The 27,099-nt window shown below is 39.3% G+C and overlaps 1 protein-coding gene across 3 annotated transcripts in view; it reads right to left on the bottom strand.

Annotated features, from left to right (window-relative positions):
- LOC117216137 (optomotor-blind protein) overlaps positions 1-27,099 on the bottom strand; it is a 166,778-nt gene that overhangs the window by 119,478 nt on the left and 20,201 nt on the right. For all 3 annotated transcript variants that reach the window (XM_033462665.1, XM_033462657.1, XM_033462659.1), the window contains exon 2: positions 25,019-25,343. In XM_033462665.1, the coding sequence (XP_033318556.1) occupies positions 25,019-25,343 (325 nt within the window). The remainder of the gene's footprint in view (positions 1-25,018; positions 25,344-27,099) is intronic.

Here is a 27,099-nt window from a genome sequence, read left to right as displayed (position 1 = left end):
AAAATCACTTAGTTGCCAATCCGATATAACCATACGAAAGATTACAAAGTCCACTCGTAATAATTTTTACCTCCGCCTGGTAGATAAACTTACAATTTACTGTTTTAAAATAGCCCAACGGGATTTAACCAAGCGAACAACTCAAACTATCCTAAGCAAAAGTTCGAGAAAATTTCAAAAGCTTCACAGACAGCACCGGGACGTATCTGAAACCGACGTTAAAACGATGGAGCAGAGGCTGTCGCGTTGAATGATCCCGAGAGGAAGACGAGTCAATTAATTGGCGGCTGGACGCGGCTCTTATCGATTTAAAATCCATTCGCTCCGCGGAGTAGCGTATTCTCGCGATTAGTATCGTAATACGTGGCCCGTTGAATCGTCGTTTGCCCAACCCGGCATTATTTTCAACGCTCCGTGTGTTATTAAGATCGACGATAAAACCGGTGCAGACACGAAAGCGCCAACGATCATTGTAACGTAGACTCGCACGTTCGTTCGTTCGTTGGTCGTTGGTTGGTTGGCGCGCGCGCGCGCACCGACACAACCGGAAGACGAGCTCGAGCACGTTCCTCCGGCGATCGTGTAACCCGTGGCTACCGTGCAATTATGTCTTTGCCGAGAATTTCCACGCGTCACGGCCGATGAAATGCGCAAATACTGCGATTAACATCGGCGCTCTTTTCATTTTTTTAATCGAATTATCTACCGCCTTTCAGCTTCTATTCTAAACACTGATCGGCGATAAATAGGCAATTGAAATGTGTATTATAAACGGCGGAGGTGTGACAAAAAAGAAAGGGGCACGATTCTGTCTTAGTGGAAAGAAATATATGAGTGCTGGAATAATTTATTTCAGCATTTACGATTGCGGTAATTGGACTATAGCGAAGCATAGTGAATTATGATAATACAGCGATTGTAAATGGAGATATAATTGTAAGAGATATTTCGAGCGATCGAGGAGACGAGAGTACAATTTAGGAATAAATAAGAATTTAATTGATACGCCTTTTGTTATTTATTATTCGGTTCAGTTCGTAAGACGGACGATATGCTGAAAGTTTACAGTACTCGAGCGATAAATCAGACGAGTGTTATAATCGAGAAATATGTGCTTCTTCCATTGAAAATTTTCACTACTTTGTCTGTATCGGAAAAATATAGATATATCGTAAATACGAAAAATGACTTTCTGAATGAGAAAGGCTGAAGAGACTCTGGACACGGTAGCTAACAATACAAATTCTAAAATAATCTATACCAGCTTCTACGATTATCTCAAGAAGTTTCACATCCTAATTTTACCGCGATCGAAGAAGCTTAAATCATCAGCACCGATTTGACTTTTTTTTTTTTCATTTTCCAGAAATTTAGAAAAATATCACACATCGAAACACGGCCGTCTATACTAAAAATTTTCACCTCTGCGACGTCATTTATCATTCAAACCGCTGAAATGGAGATGAAGGATCGTTAGTCTCGCGATGCTTCATTTGAATGCACAACTTGCGATATAAGTAGATTGTTATCGACGTTCTGGTTAGAGGGAACAAGTCGTTTAAATAAAGGTCAAAGTATCGCTCGGATAGGTAGACGATGGCGTACGTTCGTTTCTTCAAGTACAATTTCCATTCTTCGATTATGTGAACGAATAATCGAACAGGTTGAGTGCTTTCTGTCTGGCTACCTACGCTTTATTATACCAAACTTGCCAATATTTTAACATACATTTTCCACGGATAGCTATTTACGATTTATTCTAATTCCTCAAAATAAAAAATATTCTCCGACTGTAAATTTTTCCCTACAACTTCCTTATCTTCAACCACGTTGATTACGATCGAACGAAGGAATATGCGATGCCTGTTTTGATTACTGGCGAATTAACGAGCGGACGTAAATTAACAGAAACTTGCGGTGGCGCGAATGAGTGATCCTGTACCCTTCGAATTAATACGACCGGCTAAAAGTATGCTGGCCACATCCCGTGCAGGCTGCAGTGGCAGCTGGCGAATAGCGGGGTACCTATTAAAGTCCTCTGGATAAAGCGCGAGATTAATTGCCCGCATGCAATGGGTAATTGATCAGATCCAGCTCACTACTCGCCTCTGCGATGCACGTGGATCGAGGTAACGCGATCCTTCCACAGAGAAATATTTTGTTCGTTATTTATTTACCTGCCGATATCATTTTTACTCCTTCCTCTCTATTTTTTTTAATCTGGAATTAATTGCGTAAAAAGAAAAAAAAAGAAAAGAAGAAGAAAATGTAGACTCCTCTCGATTAAATCGTTCCGTATCGCTTCGCTAATTGTATTTGTACTTCTTGAAGATGGAATTCTTGTTTCATTCAGGGAGAAAGATATGTACGTGTTATGTATTTTTATTTCTTGGAAATTTGAATTCTTCCTCGATCTCGTGCACTTTAGTTCTTTATTATTGAGCGTAGATTAGTTATTTCAGTTGGGGGACAGTCGATGTTATTTAATTTGGCGCAAAATACAAAGAGCGTGGTGAGTTTTGGTAAAAAAAAGACGTGGGAAATTTTAGTGCTTCCGTGATTACTGAGCCAAAGAAAAATTCTGCGGTTAATAAGCATAATCGGTGGCTGTGACTAATACAATTAATTGGCCTCTTAGAACGATCCGGGAAACAAAAGTTTAACATTCATTATAACTCGTATTGTTCGCTAGTTATTTCCCATGATGATATAAATTATAATATAATTACACCTAGTTAGACGCTCGTATTACACCTATTATAATTCCATTTAAAAAACATGCATCTGATTCTTGCAGAATAAAAGTACAAAGTACAAAGCCCCAAGATAAACTGTTTCAAACGGTTCACATGTTTCTCAGTCAATTTAAATAATTCTACTAAATGATTTTAATAAGTAGTTTAGAATAATTTCGTTTTCTTTCGCGACTGTAAAACGCAATTAACAAATTTCGCTCAATATTTCAAATTCATCGACAAGATTCAAGCTTTTTCTTTATAAATTACGAAAATTTCAACGTTCCCTTGTACTTCGTGTAGCGAGGTTCGATAAAATCGTTACAGCTTAACGAAGCAACACGTACAATGACTACGAAAGACATTTCCATATAACCTAATTTTCTAACGAAACAATTTTCTCGTCAGACGATATCAAGAAATTTTCCTCGATCGCTAAATTTTCCATCGAACAGATTAACGTGCAAATGCTATGATAAATACAACGATGCGCAAACACTTATCCCTCAGTCGACGCTCTATGTCAATCTATTTCCATCCTTCGATAACATTTTATCCAACCGCCTATTTTATTCTTCGCCCATTTCGCTGCTTGAGCTTTAACGTAATCGATAAAAGAAGAAAAAAGGAACGAAATTACGGTTAAAGAATTCTCGCCGTCTTTCACAAGCTTCCTCTCTCCTCTAAACCGAAGAAACGTATCCAAATTCCCGCGAAAGAGCCCGGCAATTCCAAAGAAACCGTGAAACACGCGAGCGAGAGAAAAAGAAGGAGAGTGGCGGCGGGCCAGAAGGTCGACGATATCAATTAATTCGCGAGAGAGGGCGAAAAGACGACGTTTGCCAGGGTGAAAGGGAAAAGGGTGTCGCGAAGACGGGGCTCGTCTCGAAGAATAGCCGCCACAAGAGCGAAGAACGTCGCGGGACGAGGTGAAATGAATTCGCGCGCGTCTGCAGCCGCTGTTCCCATCTCTCTCTCGTTTGCCACGAATTTCAACCCTTCCTCGCGTCACTGCCGCGCTCTTCTTTTCTATTTCATCCCCTCCACCCCCTTCCTCCAGGCTTTCCATCTATCTGGTTGCATTTCACATGGAATTCACACGTCTCGCGTGTACACTCGGTGAAAAAAAGAAAGGGGTGTAGGCGAGTGTATCCGAGGGGTGTAGGTCGAAAGAGGGCGAAGAAGGCGGCCGTAACAGCTTTCTATTTGCATACTGCCTCTCCCTTTTCATCCGCGAGCTCCCTTTCGACACCGGCGTTATTTGCATTCAGAAATTGGCCGGCAACCACCGCCGCGACCTCCTTCCTTCCTTCCTTCCTGCCTCACTCACTGCCACGAGCAATCGAAACTACCCTCTAACCATCCAACCAAGATCAAGATTTTCGTCGACTATCTTGAATCGATGATTTTTGCAAGATTTTTCCCAGAGATCTGTGTGCGATTCTTCACGCACATACAGACATAATTGAAAGAGTAGAACGATTATTCGTAATGAAAACGGGTATTTGTATTTTTTAATCCCACGAAGAATTTTTCTCCGAAATTTCGAAAAGAAACTAAATCTTTAAGTATTTGTGGTGTTTTAAGAACCTGCTTCGAAATTTCTCTCGAATTCGTAAAGAGACTAGATATTTGAATACTTATTCTCAATTTTCTGACAATTTACCCCTGAGTTCTTGGGAAATTTCTTCTCAAACCAACTACAAACTTTCGAATCTTCTCTCTCTGTTTAGGAGAAGTGAGATTTGATAGGAAGAAAAAATGGAGTCGTGTCGAAACACTCGCAATTTCTTAAGAACCTTCCTTTCAGTTACTTTCAAATCTCTTTTCGACATCAACCACGAGACCATAAATCTCTGACTGCTAGCCACCTTCGAGAAACGATAAAACCATAGATGCAAACGATCAAATTACTATTTTCAATGTTCTAAACGTCTTCCTCTAAATCGTAATTACATTTCCAAATATATGTAATTCAATTATACTTTCAAATTTCTTTCGAATCAATCATAAAATCTGCCACTTGCTACTCGCCATTCACAAGTTTCAAAAACGATGAATCTTGAAGAAAAAGGATCAAGCCACATCGAAATATATATATATATATATGTATACAATCTTCTTCAATCTCCTAAAAGCTTTGCCTTAAGTTACGATATTTCCAAACTCCCCCGGAAATCTACCACGAAATCTCAAACCTTTTACTCCCCATCGATAAAATCCAAAAGAAAACGAGTCAAGCCACACCGAAGGACGATACCACGTACGTATATTGCTTCAATTTCCTAAAAATCCCCTGAATTATACTATTTCTAAATTCTCTAGAAACCAGCCAGCAAATCTCAAAATTGTACTCGCCATCCACCAAATTCCACGAACGATAAAACTCGAAAGCGAACGCAAAACTAAATCGCGTCAAAACACACACACAGACACACACATATTCGTACATATTTCTTCAGTTTCCTAAAAATCCCCTGAATTACACTATTTCCAAATTCCCTAGAAACCAACCAGCAAGTCTCAAATCTGCTACTCGCCATTCACCAAATTCCACGAACGATAAAACTCGAAAGCGAACGCAAAACTAAATCGCGTCAAAACACACACACAGACACACACATATTAGTACATATTTCTTCAGTTTCCTAAAAATCCCCTGAATTACACTATTTCCAAATTCCCTAGAAACCAACCAGCAAGTCTCAAATCTGCCACTCGCCATTCACCAAATTCCACGAACGATAAAACTCGAAAGCGGACGCAAAACTAAATCGCCTCAAAACACACACACAGACACACACACATTCGTGCATATTTCTTCAGTTTCCTAGAAATCCCCTGAATTACACTATTTCTAAATTCCCTAGAAACCAACCAGCAAGTCTCAAATCTGCCACTCGCCATTCACCAAATTCCACGAACGATAAAACTCGAAAGCGAACGCAAAACTAAATCGCGTCAAAACACACACACAGACACACACATATTAGTACATATTTCTTCAGTTTCCTAAAAATCCCCTGAATTACACTATTTCCAAATTCCCTAGAAACCAACCAGCAAGTCTCAAATCTGCCACTCGCCATTCACCAAATTCCACGAACGATAAAACTCGAAAGCGAACGCAAAACTAAATCGCGTCAAAACACACACACAGACACACACATATTCGTACATATTTCTTCAGTTTCCTAGAAATCCCCTGAATTACACTATTTCTAAATTCCCTAGAAACCAACCAGCAAATCTCAAAATTGTACTCGCCATTCACCAAATTCCACGAACGATAAAGCTCGAAAGCGAACGCAAAACTAAATCGCGTCAAAACACACACACAGACACACACATATTCGTACATATTTCTTCAGTTTCCTAAAAATCCCCTGAATTACACTATTTCTAAATTCCCTAGAAACCAACCAGCAAATCTCAAAATTGTACTCGCCATTCACCAAATTCCACGAACGATAAAGCTCGAAAGCGAACGCAAAACTAAATCGCGTCAAAACACACACACAGACACACACATATTCGTACATATTTCTTCAGTTTCCTAAAAATCCCCTGAATTATACAATTGCCAAATTCCCTGCGAACCGATTGCAAAATCTCGAGCCTCTTAGTCGCACCATTCGCCAAATTCCAAGAACGATAAAATTCCAAAGGAAAAAAGAAAGAGGAGGAAAGAAAATTAAATCACTTTCATAAGTCAACCCTCCGGCTACCATTAGCGGATCGTGAAGGACATCTTGGTATCTTGCATGGACAATGGGCGCGGTCGAGATTCTGGAGAAGCAATCCAGTCCACAGGACAATCTGTCAGCGTTGCTGGTAACAGCGGCGCGTTACATATTCGCAGATACGCCGATAGGCGTAACCAGCACGGTACAAAGCGAGGAAAAAAGCGGCAGAGAGACGGTCACGTCCTGGTAAACGGTCGTTATCTATTCACACCGCTCGGACACCAATATAAATGGTAAGTGGGATACACGCAGTACACACCAACAAGAATGTACATGTGTTTCTGGACGGGCGCGAGCGCCCTTACGCGCCGCGATTCAACCCTCGTAATTCCTTTTTCGTTCGGTGCTGCCTTCGTTCGCCGATTCTGCTGGATTCTTCTTTTCTTTATCTTCTCTCTCACTTTACTTCTCTTTTTCTCTCTATCGTTGAATAAGCTTGGAGAAAACGTTTTAACGCGAAGCTATTCACTCTCCCAGATTTTTATTTATGCAGAATTTGATCCAAAGAAAGGTTCGAGCAGAGCACTCGATCTGAATATTAAATATTTTTTCTATTTAAAGTTTCTATCGAAGAAACCAAAGAGGAACTGCGAGAAAACGGTAGAAGAGATAAAAATAGTTGCGACATGTTCGCGAAAGAAGAGAATAAAGTTAGTGAAAGCGCGACTTTTCTTTGATTAAAAGAAATTTGATCCTGAACGTGGAATATTTCAGCGAAAGAGTTTTAAATACGAAGAATTCAACGCGCAGAGAATTTTAATCAAAGAATTAGGCTGCAAGCAGACATAGAACGTGCAAAATTTCGTCTAAAAGAAATTCTCAATATTTCACGGTCAATGTTAACTTCCAAGCAAACTTTCGCTGCAGAAAATTCAATGTAAAGAGAACAAAGCACATGCGATTCAAAGAAAATTTTGAACAAAGAATACACAGTGATTTTTCTAACCAGAGAACTCGATCTAAGGAAAATTTTAAGTACGAAACTTTCGACCGACAACTTTCAACGTATAGAATTTGATGCAACCAGAATTTCGACAGATCGATTTGACTCAAAGTAGGCTTCTTAAATAGAAAAAATCGAAAGGAAACTTCCAACCTTACTATATATTATTTATTTAATTATACATTTAATTATAACCCTAATATCATTAAGTCTACCAAATAAAACTCCAAATAAAAAAATCACAACGAACTCGAGTGCATACAAAACACACGAAGGGTAATTTCGAATGAGTGGATTCGAGAGGCATTCACCGTGATATCGATCGATTTTCGATCTCCATCACGGCTAGAACACATGTTCGTGCTTTCACGATCGACGGATGGATCGATCGATCGATGGTAGTCATCGATCGCGATGCATCCGCTCGAATTCGACATGTGCTCGTATGGATTATTATACGCGCACGTGCATGCAGCCAACTGTGGTACATCCTCGCGATCAACTTCCGTATCGATTTATGCGGTTCTCGACGTTTCGTACCAGCAGGATAACATGTTTACACATTCGGTTTATTTTCACGGTAATTTCAATGGTAAAGCCATTTTCGATTCTATAGGTTATTTATTTTACAAAATATGCAAGATTGGCATCTACATCGACGCGCATTTCAACGTCGAGTGATTTTGAGTATGTGATTCAATGATTTCGTTGCGATTTAAGCTCATTTGCAAAACCAACGTAGTGACACGAAACACGCTTTTTCCGTGAACGAAGTTCAGCCAGGTGAGGTTCTACCACGAATAAAGGATGGTACACTGAACTCGACGAAATAATCCGAAAAATTCTGCGAAAAGAACAAAATTCTTAAAAATGAGAAATCCTAAACTACCCTCCCCGTGAAAAAAAGAAAATAAAATAAAATAATAGAATCCGTATGAAAATTTCAATTCTAAAAACATCGTTTTTACGCACGAAAATCAATGATAAAGAAGGAAGCAAATAAGAGAAATAGAAACAGACCCTACGCTTTTACAAGAACGAGTATAAAACTAATAAAAACACAATTTTTCTCCGATTAAAAGAACGACAAAATTCCATACCGAGATAGTTAATTCCAGTCGCGAGATAATTAGAATTATCGAGAATAATCTCACTTTAGATGGAAAATTTCATAAATAGTTAATATTAATTATAGCAACAGATCGAACGTGATATTTCTTCCTGCAGCGTTACATACGAAATAAGGTAAAAATCATAATAAGTATTTTTTAAAATTGGAGAAACTTTAAACGAAATGCGTAACGTGTTAAACATGTGCGCATGTGTCCGTAATTTCGAAGCCTTAGTCGAGAGCCGTGAGAATTTCGTGGAACAACCTCGAGTCTAATTGCGAGATAAAAGGTGCACTTCCCTCGCGGTGTTATCGCTGCGTCGGCGCATAACGTGTAAGTTACACGCTCGTAAGCCCGCATTACGCATGCTAGATAATAGGACGCTAATTATTTCTAGCCGCGGCCGCTCGCTAATTTATTATACCCGGTCAGAGCGCTTCTTTCAGCTGGCACCATGGATCATCGGTATATGCACGTTGCTGAGTACCGCATCAGGCTCGTAACCGCGTTAAAAAGATCCCGGCAACGATCGATGATCGATGGGCGGAAATCCTGGCAAATTTTTCGTAATCGTTTTCATCATTATCATTCACCAGGTTTTAATTACTCTGGATTTCGTATTTTTACTGCAGCCACTTCTTTTATTCCGTTTTTTGTTAAAACGTTGGCGATTTGTTCGTTTCTGCTATATATATATTTTTCGTTTATTTATATTTTAAAATTGCAATTATGAAAATCGTCGCTACGTTTCCCAATTCTAAAATAATTAAGAATAATCCTGATACACAATTGTAGGTTGAAAAGACGCGTGTAAATAATTTTGCATTTTTTAAATAATTACAACATTCCAACTAAAATTCCACACTCTACCGGTGTAATACTATCTCTTTCAAAACTGATTACCATTTTTCTCGATTACCATTTTTAATCTATTCGTCAAAATCTATTTATCCCATATTTTTAATAAGTAATTTTCTGCTCCATCCAAATATAACAGAATTCTTTCTTTTTTTATAGTTTAATACGAATTTTTTCAAGAACCTACGATGTAATTTCGTCTGGGAATTGAAAGAAGCGGAAAAGAAAGGACGGTCCCATGGACAACTTGCCTTTAGATTCCTCCACTTTCTGCAGAGTTGGCTTTTCCTCCCCACTCTCGATCCTACTCATCCTCCGGCTCCTCGTTTTATTCAAACACGAATGTCCTTATCTGGGATGGCACTTTGCAGCGTGTTTCAAGGCTACAAAAGCCTGTACACGCGATTACGAGATAGGGGATCGCGCGCACGCGAGCCCAACAGCTTCGGCCTTCCTCGAAGCCGAGCGGGTTTCGCGTGGACGCGAGGCGTTGAAGGATGAGCCGTCTGTCCGCTCGCGATCTGCCAACCGATCTGAGAACCAGGTTGACGCGAGTGGGCGGCGCCGATTGTCAGATCCTCGTTAAGAGTGCAACGTGATTTCGCAATAATCTCAGGCCAGTGCTTAGGACAATAGAGAAGGAGAGACTTTTTGGCTGATTTTTCTGCTAAACTTACTCGCGCTGTTAGGCAAGTTTGCTTAATTAATTTAATTACTTGGCAGTTACTTTAGACCCGTTTTTTCTCCGTGATTAAACAAAATTTTTGTTTCGGTGCAAAGCTCAGTGACGTAAATTTTTAAGTAGAAATATAATTCATATAAATTTACTGGTTTATTTGATCCTTTTAGAGCATGTAAATTAATATCGAACATGTACACTCGGTCATAAATATTAAAACACCTTGCTGTTATTAAGTTGGTCATTCCAGTTGATGATTAATCGATCAAATTTTGATATTCGCGCAAGGTTTTTTCTCCGTTCTGCGCTTCGTAAAGGAAATCCAACGACGGTTGTCTGAAACGATACTCGAAAGAAATTTTGAGATGTCGAAGAATCAGCCACGTTTCCATCACAAATCCGCATAAAAAAAAATTTGTGATTTGTCGGATAAAACAGAAACATTCGTCGATTTAGGATACTTTTTAATGATATTTAAAGAGAATCCATTGATATTTAAAGAGAACACGAGAGAAATAAAATTATTCGATGGCACAATATAATGAAACTACGAGCACACTGATAACGTGAAAATTATCTAAAAGGGAAGAAAACTATTATATAAATAAATTTACGAACATTTCACTTTTCCAAGCAATATTTTAATTAACGATAAAATCATAATTTTCAAGTAATATTATTAAAAGTATATCTGTTGAAGTTTCTAATCGATCGTAATGCCTGCTAGTATTTTTCACATATTTATTCACGGTGACTCAACTTTCGAAAAAGTGACGCAATCCCAACCAATTATCTATACTCTTCGCGCGTGTATTTATGATAATCCTCTTACGTATCGTAGAAATAATCGAAACGCAAATCGAATTAAAATCGAACACGGATCTCCGCGGAATAAGCGAGCCTCGAGCGGTTAATTGGCATCGAATGCACGCGCTTTAACTAAAATATCATTCGATACCCTCGATCGACATTAATTCCATGACGCGGCGGTTTCTTTTTCCTCGGCAATCGGTTATGATTTGCACACGTTACGATAGCCGGCTAGCCTGTATAGTTTTTCCTGGGAAACTCGATTGCAACATTAGCAGCTACTGGATACGCGTATTAAATTATTTACTGTTTATTGAAACGTTATATCTTTGGCGTGCGGTAGCCGACTAATTTCTCGCTGCAACGCAATGATCTCGACGCAATTCCATACTGGTTCTTGTGCAAATTTTTCCAAGCCTTCGTTCGAACGTTCCAGTTGGAAAATTCTAAAATCGTTGCAAGGAATTCTTCCGAGTGTTCGAGAATAAAGAATTTCGTTTAGATATCGGATAAAGTTATTTTGAAAAAGTCGAAAGTTCTCGCCTGGCATAGCGAGAATTCTTTAGTTGGAATAAAGCGGGCTCGTCAACGTCGGCCAATCGTCCCACTTAGATGAAGAGAAAATTGTAATAACATCGTAACTCTGTTTTATGTCGAGATACGCGTGCGATAGATGTCAATTAATTAATGATCAGCTTAATTACCCTGACACTACATTTCTCTCTTGTCGTAAATCGTTCTCCAACCACGTCGTAAATATAGACTAGCATAAAAACGATATAATTGCAAGTATAAAAGGTAATAAAGAAATTTGTTCAAAAACATAGGCAGAATTTTACAATGACAGTAGCGATTCTCGTGAATGATCCTAACAAACCGTTGGTGTTTAAGTTGAAATTTCTTATACAGTCCTTATCCTTTTATTCTCAATTTATTTCGGAATCGTGAAGTCTATAATTTTTGTCCTCATCTTCCAAGCAACAACTAAGATTCTAAGATCTCTGAACTATGGTACGTCTCGCACAAATTCTACGACAGTTTTATAAAATGACAGTCGATACGATGTTGAATAAACAATAAACAACTATACGACAAAAATCCTACGTGTTTTTCAACATAACGGCATACTTTTATATTATTCGACCGACTGATAAGAACCGCTAATTGCGAAAGTGTACATCGAGAGTATTTGTTAATGAATATATTGTTAACTATATTGCAATTTTTCTTCAGCACCTATCACGACCTATCCACCTCATTAGTAAGAAACTCGTGGAAAAGTCAGACGTGGGATACGAGAAAGATAAAAGTAAAAGAATGTTTGTTTATAATAAATTAATTCGCAAACATGCTGATCGACCAACTATGTTACGAAAATCCAGCTACGACGCCTTCCCTTCAGCACGTCGTTGAAAATCAACTCTAACAAGCATCGTCATGCTCTGATGCTATTTCAACGATTAATAAGAATTAACAAGCAACTCATCCAGAAATCAGACACGCGTAGAAAAATAGAATGAAACTTGCGCTGCGCGAGGAAAATCGAAATAACAAAAAAAAGTTCTTAATAACAGGGTTGCATCGAGTTACACATGGAACGCATACCATCACCCCCCGTCGCTTACTTCACTGTAGCTCTATTCTCCGCGCGGAGGAGGCAGAGAGGCGTAGAGCGCGCGAATAAAGAAATACTCAGCGACTCGACAGACCTAATTACGAACCACTAAACCGAAAGCTCGAGCAATCAATCTCGCGCGCGTCGAAAGCGCCCCTTCTCGCTTCGCATCTACGACACTGACGCGCGTTTCTTTTGTTTATCCAGCGATCTACACGCCGCGGGCTTACACCCTCCACGCTCTGTCCGACGTGTGTTTTTCCAAGCAACTCGAACGCATCTCATTTCCCGTGTTAGTTCGCACTTGTAGACCGCGTCACGTCGAGAAGAACACGATATATAGTAAAAAAGGATTATCGAGAATCAGTCGAGATTCGGCATCTTAATTTTTAACTGTTACTTTTTCTTTTCTCTTTTTTTCATTTAAGGTTTATAGTGAACGATTATAGAAAATCGCGAACGACTTGGTACAATTGCAATTACATTTATTTATGTGGTAGTGGAAATAAAGGTTGGGATATTTATCTACGTACATGGTTCTACACGATATTACGTATGTTAAAATCATGGTGAATTTATATGCATATACGCGTTTAGTATCTCCATTTGTATAGTTGGACGTGCGTTTTGATTTCTTTAAGCAATGTACACTTTCATTGTTAATATCTTCGCGTAACTTCGTCATCTCATTGATATTGTTTTATTCTGGGATTACCGAGCCATCGTAGACTGTGACGAGTTACAGTTAGATTATTTAATTTTGCGATTTTTAATCCAATTTCATTTTATCGCTGATAACATCTATCACAGAGAACGTAATATTAAGCGTTTATATGGTAGTACTTTGTAGAAACCAGTAGAAAATTTCAGGTTGGAAAATCCACTTCCTTTGAATCGTACGATGATTCTTCGAACATTTTCTTGCGTCTTTTTATTGTACGTCTGCCAGGGCGTGGTACGTGTACTCGAGGGATCGTTTACTGAATTTCGATGTTTATACCATAAATTTGAAAAATTTAAGATAAATTATTACGGTCATCCATGATAATTAATTAATCTTAAATGGGCAATTTTTATTTATTTAGCTGCCGAATTTCATGTGTATTTTTATGACTCTCTTAAACATTTCGAAAATACTTATTTTTACTAAATACCTTGATCTAATTTCTAACATTTACTATTTAATATCTTAACAAATTCGTATCGTATCGTATCAAAGTATTTTCTTTTTCCTTTAGCCAGCGAGTAATATAACAACACAGAAAATCAACAAAAACGGAGACGTCGTGTTTTCTGAAGAAAACTATGCCGCCAATGTGATATTCCGTGGTGTGTTGTAGTCGTAATGGGAAAAGTGTCACGCGAGCGTTGCGATCGAGATAAGCTCGGAAGCGACGAACGGTTTCGCGCCGATAAAACGCGAATATTTGGCAGAGAAGGGAGGAAAATTGGGCGGAGCCGCGCGGACAATGCCGCGCAACTGAGCACCCCCTGTAAGGGGATGAAATCGCGCAAGCGTTGTAATATTTCATATGTTAGAAAACGTTTGATTGCTATCAAATTGTAACGATTTCGTAGAAAAAGGAAGAGGATCATATACGACGAATAATAATAAAAAATGCAGAACGGAAATGAAATGTTGAAAAATACGACGAAGAAAATGGACCAATAAAGGAGAAAAATTGGAATAACCTAATCGTTGGCTTAAATAATTACCACAGTATTATTTATGTCACTTTCTCGTGTTTCGTACCTTTCCTTGGTGAACCTAAAGTACACAACGATTCCTTCGTTCTTTTGTTACCAAATTATGGGTGTTTGCATCTACCAAAAGTTAAAAGTACAAAAATGTATGAAACGTACATCTACAAAGATGTAATATACAATATTCAAAGTTACTATTCGTTGCAATATATTCAGCGAGTGTATGAAATAGCCTACATACGAGACGTTCTTTTTATTTATGTTCCATAGGAATCGGTATATCTACTCGTACAATACCACGTGTTCAATAATTTTGAGCAAAGTTCAAGATTGAAGCTTAACTTCACCTAATTTCCGATTTAGTAGATGTTAACCCTTCCGTTGTACGAGGTGGTTATTTAAACGTGTGTCGCGTCTAGTTATCACAAATGTTAATACGAACACGATGTATTAGAAGTAACAACGAACGACGTGTTATTAAAATAGGCAGGCGTTTAGAACGCTTGTAAGTTTACAAGCAATGTCAACAAAGTGCGAGCTATCGAGACGTCATTCGTAAACAGTGTCGACTTTCCTTACACGCCTGTCGACGTTATTACCGTTCCGAGGTTTAATTAACCTAAAATTGCATAAATTATCCTACGTATCTCACAATTACTGTCATTAATATCTTACAATAAACGTCATTAATATCTCACGATCTTTCAATAACCACCGATTTATTTCCATTATATCTGCCACAAACTATTAATGTCATTTAGTTCTATAAATAACAGTAGGATTTATTTTCCAACAAAGGTAGAACTTTTCATTTGCACATTGCGCGTATCTCCTCGCGCAAAAGTCTTACCGCGTCCTTCGTTTCTAATAAACTTTCTCTGTTTGATACAAAAACTATGAATAAGCAACGCGATGTTTAAATTCCCTCGATAAATACACAGATACGTTTATGTTTGAATACTCGAATGGACGCACCATATGCGTCAATGTCAACAATATACGAAGGCTACAAAAAGTATTTGTACACATCACTATTTTTCAATGAAGCGTTTCTTGAGCAGCTTGTATATTTTCTTTCCATTGTGCCAAATTTTCTAATCGTACGAAAATACCACTGAATAGTACGACATTTACTACAGTTGTACCTAACTAAACTACTATACAAACGCTACAATAAACATACCGCGGAACTCCATTTATTGGAACGAAATTTTAGTTAACGTTCGATTAACCAAACTTTCGCTATTCGAATTCGCTTATCTGAAATCGACGAGCTCCTATCGTATAAAACTGTATCGATATCGATTGATATTAAACTATGAATGCAACTGTATAAACTATTTGCCCTGCGACGAGCTCAAATAAACCGAGTTCGATCGCAGCGTGTGTAAATATTTCTCTCGTAGCCGCTGTACGTTGGCAACCAAGTGATCGCGGATTTTTGCATTAGGTGGTATTGACAAAATCCGCAATCACTTGGTTGTCAACCCTCAAATAAATCTTCGAACGAAAAAAACAGAAACAAAGCTCACCGCAACGGTTCCACCTGGTCCGCGCGAATTCGAAGAACAGCTCGCTGTCCCGAGGTCGACGCCACGTGGGAATCGTCCAAGCGCGGGAGGGTGTAGCGGGAGCACGGAAACCCGGTGAAAAAGACGAAAGGATGGGGTGCTGGAGGGGTGGCGCTGAAAGGGCGCCCCCGCGCCTTTCCCGGCTGCTTTCGTTTCCTTCTCGCCGCGGAAACGTCGATACACGGCCGCCTGCGATACCACTCTCTGACACTTCCACCACAATCGCAGAGCGCATTTTCAGGCGCGCTCAGGCCACTACGGCTAATTACCAACCCCCGAACGCCAGGGTTGAACGCGGCACGAGCACGACCACGAAGGAGAAAGCATCCCCTTCGCGGCCAAAAGAGAAACTGAGAGCTCGCGCACATGCGCCACCAGCGGCAAAGGCGAATACACGCTGCGTGTGTGCGTGTACGCGTGTATGTGTGTGTTGTATACAAGACGGCATGGTGGGGCACGAGAGAGAGAGAGAGAGAGAGAGAGAGAGAGAGAGAGAGGAGGAGGAGACGGTGCGATGTTTGAAATATGGAGGGAGCAAGAGAGACAGCGATCGCGGATTGATGCCACAGGTAAAGGGCGAAGCAGAGTAAGAAGACACGAGGGAACATGGACAAATGTAAGTTTTTAAAATTGCTAATTTATTTGTGTATGTATACGTATTAGTAACTTTTACGTTGCGTATTCAACGAGTATGTGTCGTTAAACTATCGACTTTTACGCAAAGTGGAAGAATACGTGGAATTCGAGTAATTCACATAATAATAATAATAAGATAATATTTTTATGATAATGTAGCGGCACTCGATAACAAAACTTTCCAACGGTTTCGTATTTCCAAGTATTATATATAGGTCGTCGGAAAAGTTTCTTCCGTTTTGTAAGGAAATAATTGATGCACATTTTCCGTTTTATATTATTTTATCGAATTACGTATGATCCATTTTGTTCTACCAAAATATGGATCTCTCCTTATTTAGAATATTTTTGTTTCGCTAAATTCTATTTTCTGCGTAATAGCGGTCTCCAGGTTGCGGATATACATAAATGACGATGTAGAGTTTTCCTTCAAGTAATTACTTGAACAGTTAATAATCGGTCCAGTACACACGTATGATAAATTTGCAAATTTCACGAAAGTTTCACGAAAGTTTCACGAAAGAAATTTATTCCACATTTTTTACCTACTTTTATATTTGGGATAATATCCTATCGATTATTTTCTCCTATTTGACCTGGAATTGACCGTGTTCAAATATACTTGACAAATTTCCAAACTCGAAAACTCGGTCTCGGACGAAAAAATGTTATTCTACGTTTCCTTCCCATTTTTTTTCGAAATATACGAAATCACTCGATCGCACTCTGTACGTGAAATAACGTATTGTATAAAATATGCAGAATACGGTAGTAGTGTCTACGTATAATATTCAATGTACAATAAAACAATTTCCCACTTAGCTTCCGTTCTCTTCATTATATTCATAAAGACTTTGAATTTACATAAAAATCCGCGGTCTATACGTTACATTTATTCACCGCTCTTGTCAAACATAATTCGATTTTATAACGTGTTTACATTTAAACTTTCTATTGCGCACTACTGTATTTCATAGAGGCGGTCCGCGAGACGAGCGCTGAAGAGGAATAAAAGAAAAGATGATTTTTAAAGAAGATGAAATAAAAGAATGACAAAAGATTCCAGTTGTTCGGAGGTTCGTACAGTTTTTGAAACTTTCTGAGGGAAGAAGGAAACTCGCAAATGGTTGAGATGGCAGCCAAGGCAACTAAGAACCGCTAGAATTTGGAACAAAAACGAAAAATGATAATCGATGATCGCGATAACGGATACAGGGGACAAAATCGAAAGTGTGACACGCGATTCCTCGCGATCCTGCTACAGATAGGATTGTTACGCGAGCCAGGAACCGGCGATTAGATTATTTCAACGTTCCTCTTCGACACTGACCTTTTTTCCTACCTCGAATAAATCGCCAAAGAATAAATCGCCGCCGATCGTTTCACCGATACACACGCGAACGCGTGACGGAAATCGCTTTTGTTTCGGCCGTTCCTCGCGAGAAAGTCGCGATAAGACGCGAAATATCGTTCACGAATTTCTGTGCTTGTTATTGCCGCTCGATTACTTTGTCCAGAGCCGAGTATTTGCTAGCGAAGGCGGAAATTTTTAGTTCCTAACGAAAAGAAATGAAGAAATTTTCCATCAGATAAGAATCGTTCGCGAACCTTCGTGTCCGAAGAAGTGGAATTTTTAAAGATTTGCCGTTGATTGGGCGTCAACGAGAACGTGTTGTGTAAAAAAATACGGCACACGAAGTTACTGATAGTTTAAACGGAAGGTGAATACTACGTTCAACGTGGTCTAATAGTAACGAGACTGATTATAGTGGTGGTTCGTAAGTACCGTGATTAAGTCGCCTGTATTTTTCTCTATACGACCTCTTCATTCACATTGACACTAATAACATTATACCACAAGTTCCAAACCTTTTTTCGGTCAACATGTGTTACTATGTTTTATCAATATGAATACAGTACAAATTTGTTTTACACACGGACGATCTAATATATGTACAAGATATAAGAGGATATCTATGTCTGGTAAAGTTTGACTAGAATTTTATAATTTCCCTTTGTATTTATTTTTCGACTAAAAATCACCCAGTGTTTTATATTCTTCCGAAATATAGCATCGTATATTTTTATATTTATACAGAAGTTCAATCAGAATCCCGTGCAATTTTCCTTCTTCGATCGACGTTTCGTAATTTTCCTCGACCATTTCTTCCTCTCTGCAAATTCGTCTCGAGGTTCGAGTAGATTTTTTCAAGCGATCAGACATAACGTGTCTCTCACCGAGGACGTGCAGACAGGTGTCGCGTTAAGGCACGAAATTATCGTGCATTATCTGCTGGACAGGGTACAGTAATTTCACGGTTACGCAACGAAATGCGACATCGCGTCCCCTGTCGCGATCGAACACCGGCTATCGCATGATGAAATATACATGTCCATTTTGACGTTTGAACTTGTACTTATCGTTAATGTCGCTCGTCACCGTTATCTCTGACGAACGCGGCTTCTTTGCAGCGACAGGAAGTGGACAGTTATCGAGGGAAGGGGAAAACGATCGTGTGAAGATACCGGCGTTCCTGTTCGTTCCACTGCGATATCTTTTTTTCCGTCTCTTCGTTCCATTTGTTACTTTCGTGTCGTTCTGTACGCGTCGAATCAATACGACCAGCGAAACGCGCAATCTTTGATTAAATGACACGCACGATAAATTAATTGCAAGCAATTTATGAGCTCGAATAAAGAAAGATGATCGTTATCCATAGAAAATTCTTGTAGAAAATTGGACGAATATCCTGATGTCTTTAATTTCTTTCCATGAGTATACTTCAACTTCTTAAACGAGATATTCATCGTATTATGCAATTGTCGTGAGTAGATTGTTACAATAACGTTGGCTCTTAAACGTGGTGAAAATTGAGCAGGTTCTCTGCTACTTTTGAACGATAGCGTATTTTATAACTATAATCATGCTCAATAACGACTATGAAATTACATTTTACTACGAGTAGTAGCATTATAGTAAAATCGACCTATACTTATGTAAATGTTGCGTAATTATGTCGTATGTGTAGGGTGTGCAAGGGAAAACAGTTCAAAAGTGAAATTTCAGTTTCTCGTTCGCGAAGAATGAACAAGGAGGAAGATAATTTTCGGCCGAGGCGAAGAAAAAGTCGCAACACGTTTGCAAAGAACTAAGATATGAGAGAATTCATAGGAGAGACGGTAAAAAGGTTACGAAAATTTCGACTCTTGACGCAATTATTAAGATATTCAGTGATAGCATCTTGATTTATGCTCGAACTTAACGTTCCTACTGTCTCGAGTTTCCAAAATGTGTAAAAATTAATTATTATCGTCGAAAATAGATTAATTCGAAGGTAGACACGTGTGTGCGAAGATAAAATTGAAGACAATTTTCGAACGAAAAGGAAGAAAGAAAGTAGAAATGTCAGCAAAGTTTCGGCTCGCCATTCTATTACGTAAGACACTGAGCGAACCCGTGGACAGCTTTATGGTTTGTTGGCTCGCGTGCTTGCCGCCAGTGCTTTATTTGATTTAAAAATCAGTGAAATTAAGTTCCATAAAGCAGCCGCTAAACGATCTCAACGGACTGCGAACAGGCGAGCCCGCTGCTAACCGCATCAAATCGTCAGAAAGTTCTCTTTAGTCACGGCCAGAGGCCCCCGTTCTCTTCAACGTATGCTTAGACACTGTCTAATTGACTCGTTTAACCGGCCACTTCTCCACTTTCCTCCGTCCAATACGCTGCCTCCAATTTCCACGTTGTACTTCCGCTTGTTACACGCGACCAAAGCTGTAATTAGGCGTTTCTTCAGAAATTTAACGCGAGTAGGTACCATTAACCAGTTGATTTTCTCGGAACGATAGCTGCACTGAAACGTCGAACGTCTGTACGGCCGCTTAATTACGCTGAATTTCATTAACGTTGCAAGACACCGACGAGCTACCGATCGCGTGAACGCTGCACAACTTTGGAACCGGGCACCGTCTTCCAGGACATAACTTTATTATCGCGATGTTTAATGCAAGACGCGAGAACGTTGCGAGCTTTCCAAGAAATAACCGAGAAAGATACGATCGCTGTACGGTTCGCCAGCGTGCACGGAAACATAGGTCCTCGGTGTCAGAACCAAGGTGCAAATCGACAAGGAAATTATTATTATATATATATGTGTAATTTATATGTGAAAAATTCCAAGTACAAAGCCGACAGTATATACAGAATTTTCTATTTGAAATTAGTTTTCATTTCTTCGAGTCTTAAGGTCTTAAAATATCTATAATCGTAGGTATCGGTTTATCGTTCGATGGAAATTATCATTTAAGAAACTTTTTCGATTTTGTACTGACAATCGAATCTGAGGAGAACATACAGAAGTTTGCTATAGACACTTTGCATGGAGACTTTTTGATCCACGATATGGCTTTGCTTGAAGTTACTTTCGCAACGAATCATTCGAATCAACTTCGAACCGTAAAACGGGATAAATGTCACTTTACCGTCATCGACGATGTAGCAAACATTTCTACGTCGCGTTAAGAATGTTTCAAGCCATCTCTTAAAACAGTGTCGCGTATAAATCTCGAAAATTATCTCGCAAAACCATCCGCAAGAGAGTGCAAACTAACACCTCGTTGTAGTTCAATTTTACGACGAACTATTTCCCAGATCGCTTTCAAGCGGATAATAAAGTTCATAGAAACACAGTTCACGCGACATTTCCAAAATTACCTGCTAAAAGGATCCCAAAAAGACGGGCAAAAATAATCGTCCTCCGAATTACCCTCTCGCCTGATTTCCAACGAACCATCCGAGAAATCCATCAACATCCTCGCCACCTGACGTCCGCCGCTCTACGTTCCAAGAATCCTAGACGAATCCTGGCAACATCCCCCAGTTGTTGTCTAGGATAATCGGACAGGCGGTCTGCGCTCTAAATCAATCTCTTTTGCTAAATAATAAGCATCGAGTTAAGGGCAGAAAGAGGCTGAAGACGAGGTGGACGACGCTGCACGACGATCACGGATAATTACACGCGCGGAAATTGCGGCTGGCCCAATCTGCGTCCGGTGGTCTACGTCTCAATACACGCGCGCTTCTTTCCCCCCTTGGTCCCTCTTCGCCCCTCCTCTTTCCACCACGTTCGTTCCTGACCTGTACCAGTGGCCAACCACACGCACCGTACAACTTGACGAGGAAATAGGCGCGAGAAGGACGACGAAAAAGAAAAAGAGAGAGAGAGAGAGAGAGAGAGAGAGAGAGAGAGAGGAAAAGAAACACAGTGAAGCGGCATAATGCCCAGGGTGCTGCAGGGCCCAGAGAACTCCGGGCCTCTCTCCCCCTCCATAAGTATAGGGCTCGCTTAACGATGTTTGTTTTATACATTGGCAGCCTGTTCACCGAACCTGTAATCTTTCTAAACGAGATATTACCCGGGCCCGTCCGCGAAAAACGAAGCTGCCCGCTCGCTACAGCTATAGAACTTGGCGTTCTCTCCTCCGGGTATCGAACTGGCGAAATTGGCCCACCAAAGCCACAAATTGTTCGCCATTCAAGACTACGCTCTGCATAGACAGAAAGAAAAAGAGAGAGACTCGTGTTCGGCATCCGGACACGGGAGGTGAACTTAGTTCGGTTGTGAGAGTCCTTGGAAATTTCTGGAGCGAGCGATCAGCGGACATGGTCGTTCCGGGGACATGAGGTCGGTGAATGGATTGGAAGTTTAGGGGATCGTGACATCCTCGTGGCCTCGGTGTAGAGTTTCGTGCAAGACATTCTACAGAATGCGAAATTTATGTCGCAGCGGAAAGTTGTAGGATAAGTTCGAATTGGTAAATTAGTTCAGTGGTTGAAACATTGGGAAAATTAAAATTGAGGGTCCGAGTGTTTGGAAATCTTGTAAAGTTCCTATAGCAGAAATCTTTGAAAATTTATCGAGAAATAGTGGTTAGAAGAATGGGCTTGATGTTCAGGAGATAGGAGGATCTTAGTGTTTTTGGTGTGAAGTTTCATGCAGCAGGTTTTTTACAAACTCTACATTGGAAGAAGAAACTGTACAGTTTGGTAAATTAGTTCGGAGGTTGGAAAATTGGAGACTAAAATTGACAAGGTTTCTTTTTAAATCTTGGAGACCCGGAGCGTCCAAGCGTTTGCGAAATTCTGCGAAATTTCTGTAATACGAGTACTTGACATTTTAGGAACGTCGATTAGAAGAAATCTTCAAAAATGCAAAGCAAGCTCGATGAACGACTTCGAAGATTGGAGAATACATTCGTCGAAGTTTTTGGAGCTTCGTCAGAGTTGGAATATTCAGATGTTTGAGAATCTTGCGTAAAGAACCTCGACGAAATATAAAATTCATGTCACGATGAATGAATTATCATACGAATAATATGAGCTATACTATATAGCGAATATATTAATGATATTTACATATACAATTAATGTATTATACATTATATAGTATTACTCAAGAAATTAGAGATTAAAAAGAAAGAGATTACTCAAAAAATACGTGAAATTGAAATTCTATATATATATAATTCTATATATAATTATATATACATATTTTATATAATTCTATATATTAGTACACGTTTATTAGTTACATAACTGCACAGTTATGAATATACGCAATGTATCGTAGAACCAGTTGGCGGAACTACAATTTTCTAAAGCGTTAACTTGCCCGAAACCAATGCACCTAAAAATTCACGAGCCTAAATATTCCTTTAACTTAGCTTTTGTTTTTAACTCCCGCGCAATATTTGAAACGGGTAATTTGAAATTCAAAGGTGCGGTAATTATTGAAATCGCAGGGAAAAAGAAGAAAACTACAGACGTAGGAGAGGAGAGGTTAAAGGTAGAAGAAACGATAACAGAACTAACAAATGCGACCGTGGTATATAGTCGTGAGTTGGAATCACGATCCAGATACACACGCGCGTATTGTACGGCGTATGGTTCTTTCCCGAACTATTATAGTTCGCCTAGATATCTGTCCCCGTGTTTTCCATCGCTCTCGAAACTACCCCTTTTACGTATTTCTCCCCTTCGTAAAAGTTTGCGCTTGAAAGGATTTCCGATCGTCGAAGGACTGGGGAAAGTGTGCGCCGACCATAGAGGCTTTGAATCTTTAAAACGCGATGAAACGTGGTTCAGGACGGGGTATAGTCCGAGCAAATCGTGTGATTGGTAGATCGAGACAAGCTAGATTTTACGCTCTACTCTAGCCTAGATGAAGATTTCAATAGTAAATTAATTATTAGTAGGATTTCGATACATTTATGCGACACTTAACGAGGCAAGAACGCGCAGGATGCACGTGATGCGAGGGAAAAAGCACAAAATTTAAAGTAGACGAAAGAAATCTCTCTTCAGGAGTTGAACTCAGGAGTAGAAGTTGAACTCTTCGATGTTCTACGAATTAACGGTTTGATTTAGATAGAAATTTCTTGCTTGGAAAAACTTCGAAGACAGTGGAAAAATCTCGCCCTCGCTCCACTGATGTAAATCGATTAATTTTACAAAATATACGCAATTAATGAAAATTTTGCTTATCACGGTCCAATAGTTTATGAATTAATCTTTGAAATTGGGATTGAACCTTCTTCGAAAATGCGCATCTTTGGCAGGCAAAGAAAAATAGCTGCTCTGTTTGCGAATTTGCGAACGAAACAGGCCAAGAGCCGATCAACGCGATTTTCTGCGGTTTCTCGTGGCGACTTCTCGTGTTTCGCCTGGCAATCCGTCATTTTTCTCACGACTCTTGCCTTACGCAGCTACCTTCCGTCACGAGGGACAGCGATCGGTAAGTCTGGCTCAACAAAATCGCGACACATCGTCCAAATTAAGTCAAATCGCGGAAAAAGCGCGACGAGTACATTTTTGCCCACTCGACTTGCCAAAGAAACTTGATATTTTATAAATTACGAAGAAAGTGGAAAAGTACGTGTTTAGTTTTAAAATCAATTAAAAGAACGATTTTGATAATTTCAAGAACGATCGACAGAGAACTGTACTTTAAAACTGCTATTTTATGAAAAATGGAAAATCTCGCTTATCACGTTTCTTATATGTACCCTTTAAATATAATGTCGTAAAATTTGTAATGTCTTCTATCTTTCTACCAGGTATATCGAGATTGAATTTTGCTTGGCCAATTTAAAATATTAGAATTTCTAGAAATACACACTGGCTCACATGTTCACAGCTAACAAACGCAGGAACACGCTCCCTCTATTCGGTGATTACAACAACCAAATCGATTCCAAGAGTTCAATCATTAATGGATAACTACCGCCTATTGTCATTCGGAACAACAAGTAATCAAGTGAATCAAAGAAATACATACTATAATTGGATAGAAACCTCAAATAAGAATATAGAGCACATTTTCATCAAAGTTGATTTAACGATAAAACATGGTCCTTCAGTCGATCGTTTCAGATATACACGGTCGCAGATATTTTGTTGCAAAGTGATATAATGTTGAACACGCGAAGCGCGTTAGGTATGAAATTTGTGCAACAGCGTAACATACGAACCACCGCTTCTTCTAAAAACGAATTAAATGTTCTTTAGACGCTCACTCGAGGTTTCCATTTAATCCAACAAAATGAATACTTACCGGCCGCTTTTGGTGATGACCATTTCCGTGCCGAGTTTATGGAATTTTTCCCAGAGTTCCTTGCCCTCGAGGGTTACCTTAGGATCATCCACGACACCGTCTTCCTCAGGATGATGAGGAGGTACGAGGGGATGGTGAGGCCCTGCGAGGGGGTGATGCGGTGCCAGAGGGTGTGGCGAGGTGTGCAACATCCCCGGGGGTAAGGGAGGCCTGAGTGGCCTCATCGCAGGCCCACCAGGACCACCCTGATGATGGTGGTGCAACGCTGCCGCCGCGGCCGCCAGGACAGCTGCTTCTTCGGGCGTATGTGGGCCTAAGCCTAAACCTGAAACAAGATTTTTCTTGTTAGTTTTGAATATCGAGGTGCGTACATATTTTTAATGCAGTTCAATTAACTTCGTATCAGAAATTTTTAGGTAAATTCATCGGGGATTATATTATATTGTTAGTTTAAATTTTTTATTTATATATAGCATTTCTTCTTGGAGAAACAGCCTTTAGATCCACATAGTCTACTTCGTATGCCATAATAAATTTTTGAAACTAGGACGGATCGAATGTGATTGAATTAAAGGAGACATTACAAAAAATTGTATGTATTAAATTTTAGAATAGAAGCGTGTTCTGCATCTATTCTGTATTTGTTGACCTTTAATGGGATTAATTGATGAAATCAATGGATACGTAGTTAGAAATGCGATGATTCTCTTACAATCTCTTTTGGTTTCATTGAACGAATTGGACTAGAACGATGTATTGGAAAAAATGTTACTATTCTTGGTATAAGCTCTGAAGAATTAGGTGAATTTCATTACTAGATACAGATACCGCATGTAGCAGAATATACTACTTTTTTAAAGGTTCTTTCAACTAAATTCCAACTATAATTCCAACTTCTTTCTTGATTTATTTCTATTCAACTAATATCATGGTAACATATATATTTCTGTTCTCAGTGTTCCAATTTCCCTCCAGTTTCTTTCATCGTCAGGCTTAAATTTGGTTCAAATACACGTACTACTTTATTCTTCGTTTCGATGCTCTTAATTATTCGATAATCGTCTTAACGTCAAAGAAATGCCATGCTCTTTTCTCCCATCAGCTGTTTTTGTAGATTCGTATGTAGAAAATTCCGAGAATTAATTCTGGTCGTTTCGATAATTGCCTGGTACAGATCCGATGGTGAAAGTGGAACTGCATGAGATTAAAATACCGAGAGAACCCCGAAAATGATTTATTTTATCGCGGCAACTGTTAAATAACTGTAATGCACGGGACGATAAACTTTATCTTCCGCTCTGGCCGCCGTGAATCGACAACAATATGCGACCGCGAGTGCCGGTTTGATAATGCACATTTGCAATTCCCTCGGTTGTTTAATTAAAATATTATTAGCGTTTAATTACGACCGAATTAATACCATCGCAAAAATAACAATAACGTATCACTTTTCGCTCTCGTTCGACGAGCGTAAACCCTCCATGGAAAAATATCCTGCGCGGAACGTTTGTTCGCTGGTGACCTCCGTTTCATCGTCGAAGAACGTAAAATTAACTTTTTATTATGACCTAATTTTAACAATCACTGAATCTATCTCGGTATTCAAATGAAACTGAACTTCAGGTTTAAAGTACTAGATAATAATATACATCTAGGTTTGAAAATGCAATCAGCGAGACCTGAAAATTAATCAGAGCTGATTAAAATGTACTGTAACATTTATTAAGGAAAATTGAATTTCATAATATCAATGAATTTAATAATTCGATGATAATATCTACTATTAGATATGAAAGAATATAATCTCGGTTATGTTCAAACTGTTTCTCTAACGAATCGGAATAATTTTTGCAACCTCGTTTCATCGCTAATCGTGTAATTAACTTAAGTAACACACTGAACTAATAATTGTATAATGCGCGACATCGTATGGCAAAAATACAAATCTGAGAAGAATCGTCAATGTTACAAATATCAGAAGTTTGTGTCGGATAAATATCGAACGATGTTCGCGTTCCGAGGTTGCTTTCTCAAAGAATCGAAGGGGAGAATCGAAGACGTGGTTTCCATCGCGATCGATG

This window comes from Bombus bifarius, unplaced genomic scaffold (genome assembly GCF_011952205.1).
Source record: "Bombus bifarius isolate JDL3187 unplaced genomic scaffold, Bbif_JDL3187 scf7180000007973, whole genome shotgun sequence".
NCBI lineage: Eukaryota > Metazoa > Arthropoda > Insecta > Hymenoptera > Apidae > Bombus > Bombus bifarius.
This window is presented reverse-complemented; position numbering and strand designations above follow the sequence as displayed.